The sequence below is a fragment of the Gigantopelta aegis genome, chromosome 4 (genome assembly GCF_016097555.1).
Source record: "Gigantopelta aegis isolate Gae_Host chromosome 4, Gae_host_genome, whole genome shotgun sequence".
In the NCBI taxonomy this organism is placed as follows: domain Eukaryota; kingdom Metazoa; phylum Mollusca; class Gastropoda; order Neomphalida; family Peltospiridae; genus Gigantopelta; species Gigantopelta aegis.
Window position 1 is genome coordinate 83,907,861 of NC_054702.1, and position 4,814 is coordinate 83,912,674.

General features: G+C 36.2%; 1 protein-coding gene across 1 annotated transcript in view; it reads right to left on the bottom strand.

Annotated features, from left to right (window-relative positions):
- Nucleotides 1-437: 437 nt before the first annotated feature.
- LOC121370445 (serine protease inhibitor Cvsi-2-like) overlaps nt 438-4,814 on the bottom strand; it is a 6,638-nt gene continuing 2,261 nt past the window's right edge. The window contains exons 3-4 of the mRNA XM_041495673.1: nt 3,666-3,782; nt 438-492 (exon numbers count right to left, since the gene is read on the bottom strand). Of these exons, the coding sequence (XP_041351607.1) occupies nt 488-492; nt 3,666-3,782 (122 nt within the window). The 3' untranslated portion in view covers nt 438-487. The remainder of the gene's footprint in view (nt 493-3,665; nt 3,783-4,814) is intronic.

Below are 4,814 nucleotides of genomic sequence, written 5' to 3' on the forward strand. Positions count from 1 at the left end.
TATTGTGCTTGGGACAGGTAACACCAATGAAATTTTACACTGATCTTGAATAAAATCTCTATCAAAGCTGATTATCAGAGAAAAAAATGCTATGACAGGATGATATTATTAATAAGGTATCGTTAAAGACAACAAATTTAGTTTTCTATATATAAATAAAACAGAAATTGTGCAGGGACATAAAAATTAAATTTTCTGTAGAATGACCCACATTGTGTGTGTGCGTGTGTGTGTGTGTGTGTATGTATATATAAATAGCTATGTGTGTATGTGTGTGTGTGTGTGTGTGTGTGTTAGTATGAAATTAGTGACATTTTTATTTAATTCAAACTTAATGACTGCTTCCGTATCATATTTTGTAGTTTTGAACACAGAATCTACATTAAAAACCCTACAGAAAAACAAAACAAAACACAACAACAACAAACCATTGGTGATTTGGTATTTATGTTTTATTTTTAACACTGGATTGTTACCTCCATCGTCTCTAACCTGAAATATTAAAACACAGTATGATTATATATACTGATAACCACAACACATGAAAAACATAAAATGTGATATCTCAATTAAATAATTTTACTTTACTATAAAAGAGACACAACTGGTTAATGGTATTGCTACGTTATCGAAATAACACTATATTTCCAATGCTAGTAGATGAACCGAACAACCCAAGTCTTAAAAATAGTTAATTCGTAGACTATTCACTTTATATTAAGTCAGTATTTATGAAAAGTATGTAACAGAAAAATCAACCTTCACTGAGGGGATTCGAACCACGGACTCTCACTACGAGAGTCCAGCGCTCTACCAACTGAGCTAATAGGGAAATTCCTACTAGCTACTGCCAGTAGGAGCACTTTATACCAACACTACTACATACTCCCCCCTCAAATGAAGCTACGTCCCGGAGCTGTGGGCCACGGGCAGTTCAACTGTTACGGGTTCTGACTGGGTTATAATTGTATTCTTGTGTTAAGAACACACCCAGTCCCTATGTCGGCTCCAAATGTAACAGAAAAATCAACCTTCACTGAGGGGATTCGAACCACGGACTCTCACTACGAGAGTCCAGCGCTCTACCAACTGAGCTAATAGGGAAATTCCCACTAGCTACTGCCAGTAGGAGCACTTTATACCAACACTACTACAAGTACACTATATATCCATTCCATACCATCTTCCACGAAATATACATGTAGGTGCAATCAATAACATAGTCTATTATGTTTTATTATTACTATTGTTAGTTATTAATTGTACTTTGTCTGTCATCTTGTCAGTTTGTTTGTAAAAAATTTTTAGGGAAAGGTCCTAATATAGGCTTGTAGCCTGTCGACCAATCCCACCAGCAAATGGAATAAAATATTGTTTAAACTAAACTAACTTTAGTTTGGCTTGATGTAAGGAAAATGAAAATAGTTTTGGAAATAGCAAAACTGAAATTTACTTCCTTCGAAATATATACTTTAAATTGGGCAACAATTTCTGTTGCCGCTGCCATCGTATTTGTGTTAAATAGTAAACAAATTTGAAATTACCGGTTATTTTACAAAAGCATTTTCTCGATATCACAATTTGTTAATATAACGCTCATAATAATCGTTTGGCGACGTTGTCATAGTCTGTTATTTCGCATGGAAATTTAATCCGTGACACGCTATATTCAGCAATAATAAGGTATAATAGAATGTTTATTCTATCTTAAAGAGACATTTCTGAGTTTGCTGCATTGTACGATGTTTCCGACTAATAAAATATTTCTACGATTAAACTTACATATTAAATATATTTTCAGGTTTAGAATATCAGTGTCTGCATATTCAATGTGTTTCTTGTCGTCTTTGTAAAAAGTCTAAACTGGATTTTGTCTTGAAATAATTTCGTACGTACGAAAGTGGGTTTTTTTAGAAAATAAAATGAAATTTAACTTAGTACAAATATTAGAACAGTCAGAAACACTTTTAATATACAGCTACTAATATTTTTTGCAGAAAAATATATTTGATATGTAATTACAATCATTAAAAAGTCTCTGTTAGTCGATAACATCTTGAAAATTGCAGCAAACTCAGGAATGTCCCTTTAAACTAACACTTTAGAACCTAACTCCAATGTTAAAAATGTACGAATGATCAGGACTAGTGATGCTTCAATGATCATAATTATTATAATCGAAAACTGATTGGTTTGACTCTACCGATGTGATGATCGATCATAAACAGTTGCAGTCCATTGTCCATTAACTATAATTGTGCATACAGTTTAGATAATGAAACTGTTATAAATATGTTGGGTTTGTGTAACGAAAACAGATATTAAATAGATAATAAATATTAAATTCAGTGGTTTGTAGGCTCTATCCTGTTAAAATGACAATACGTGCATTGCTGTAACAATTTAAACCCTTCGTTTGTTCCTATAATTGTAACCGATTGTATAATCAAACGTCTGTAGGTTGATACAAACTGATTATATTTGGCATGACAGGACTGGTAGCATTAAGTAAGCTATTAAAAGTTAACTGCATGGTGACCAAGGTCAGATCGTGTCTTTAGGTCGGGCGTGCTTCGTAACAGCTTGCTCCATGAATTCGTTAAATGCTGCATTCAACGGGCGTCTGTCGAGGCATGGAATTTTTAATCCAGATACCCGACTCCAAACCCTGAGTGAGTGCTCTGCAAGGCTCAATGGGTAGGTGTAAACCACTTGCACCGACCAGTGATCCATAACTGGTTCAACAAAGGCCATGGTTTGTGCTATCCTGCCTGTGGGAAGCGCAAATAAAAGATCCCTTGCTGCCTGTCGTAAAAGAGTAGCCTATGTGGCGACAGCGGGTTTCCTCTAAAAAAATCTGTGTGGTCCTTAACCATATGTCTGACGCTATATAACCGTAAATAAAATGTGTTGAGTGCGTCGTTAAATAAAACACTTCTTTCTTTCAACGGGCGTCTATTATTATTGTTTATTTTATTTTATTTTGTTTCTTTTCTTTCTTGTTTTGTTTACACATGTACGTGTGTTATCAATTCCAAGACATACGACTGGCTGCTCCTAGCTGATGACCAGGTCACCACTGCCATACATCCAATGAATAACTACACGATGGAAATCGATTACATTGTGACGTATAGTTAACCTGACAATCATGGGTCTGTGAATCGTAAGTTAGCTACAAGTGCAACGGTTGTAAATAACTTCTTGTCGAAAAAGATGTTAACATTTGCTTAAAACCTGTTTTTTGAGGATATGTAAGAAATAGAATAATACATTCATGTCCGTTAGAATCCATTTATCTCACAACTCTTTGTTTAAAAACATATCAAACTCGCTTTCGCTCGATAGATACATTTTAAAACAACTCGTTGTGAAGATAAATGGTATTTAACGGCCACTCATGTATTATTCTCTATTTCTTTCTTTCTTTTTTTTCATTTCATTTCTTTTTTTTTCTTTTTTTCTTTTTTTTTGAAAACGTCCAAACCCATAGGAAACAGTTCTACAATTCCGTCAAACCCTTAGTTGTCGAGCGTTCCTGAGGTAGAATTTTCACATTTTGATAGATCCTCTCGACAAAATTTAAAAGTCTTAAAACATGAATTTTATTTGTATATAAAACAAGTTAGATTGTACACTTAAGAGTTGATAACTGCGATACTAACCGATAACTTTGAATCCACAAGCACAATGGCCGTCGATGCAATGCCAGTCATGATGACAGCTACAGCCGTGGCGGCCAGCGTCGTGGTGGCAGTTGTGGGGTGATCCAGTACAGGCAGCTACAAGAGGAAGTAATCATACGTTAATATAATTCACGACACTACAAACTGCATATACTTCTGTGGCAAGACGGTTTCTTTCGGGTGTTGTAAAGATACAGGGTTTTGAAAATTGGCTAGAAAGTTAAAGTTTGTTTTCTTTAACGATACCACTAGAGTACATTGATTAATTAATCATCGGCTATTGGATGTCAAACATTTGATAATTCTCACACGTAGTTATCAGAGAAAACCCGCTGCATTTTTCTTAATTCAGCAAAGTATATATTATTTGCACTTTACCACAGACAAAAAAGAACATACCACGGCTTTTGACCAGTTGTGGTGCACTGGTTGAAATGAGAGAAAACACAATCAGGTGTATGGACCCACCGAAGTGGTTCGATCCTGCGATGCAAGCACATCAAGCGGTCACTCAACCGACTGAGCTAAACCCCGCCCCAAAATTGGCTAGAATGTAAATAAAATCAATTTCAGAAAAGATATTAAGTATTTTGCTTCTATTTTAAACACGTTTTAAAAAGACTCTTTTGTTTGTGGTGGCAACACTGTAATGCAAAAGAAGATTGTACATAATGTTTTTTGCAATTTGTATTATATCTTATGTTATTCAACTGTTATTTGGCTCTAGTTTTTTTAAATAGTCATTAGCTGTGCCGATCCTATTGCCATTAGTGAGAGAGAGAAGAGGGTGTAGTGGCCTTACACTTACCCACTGAGCACTTAAGAATTCGCTCTGGGCTGGAGCCGGTACCTACCAGCCTGTACTCCAATGATTTAACCACAGCTCTATCGCGGCCTGGTGCCATACTTTAAGAATTCGCTCTGGGCTGGAGCCGGTACCTACCAGCCTGTACTCCAATGATTTAACCACAGCTCTATCGCGGCCTGGTGCCATACTTTAAGAATTCGCTCTGGGCTGGAGCCGGTACCTACCAGCCTGTACTCCAATGATTTAACCACAGCTCTATCGCGGCCTGGTGCCATACTTTAAGAATTCGCTCTGGGCTGGAGCCGGTACCTACCAGCCTG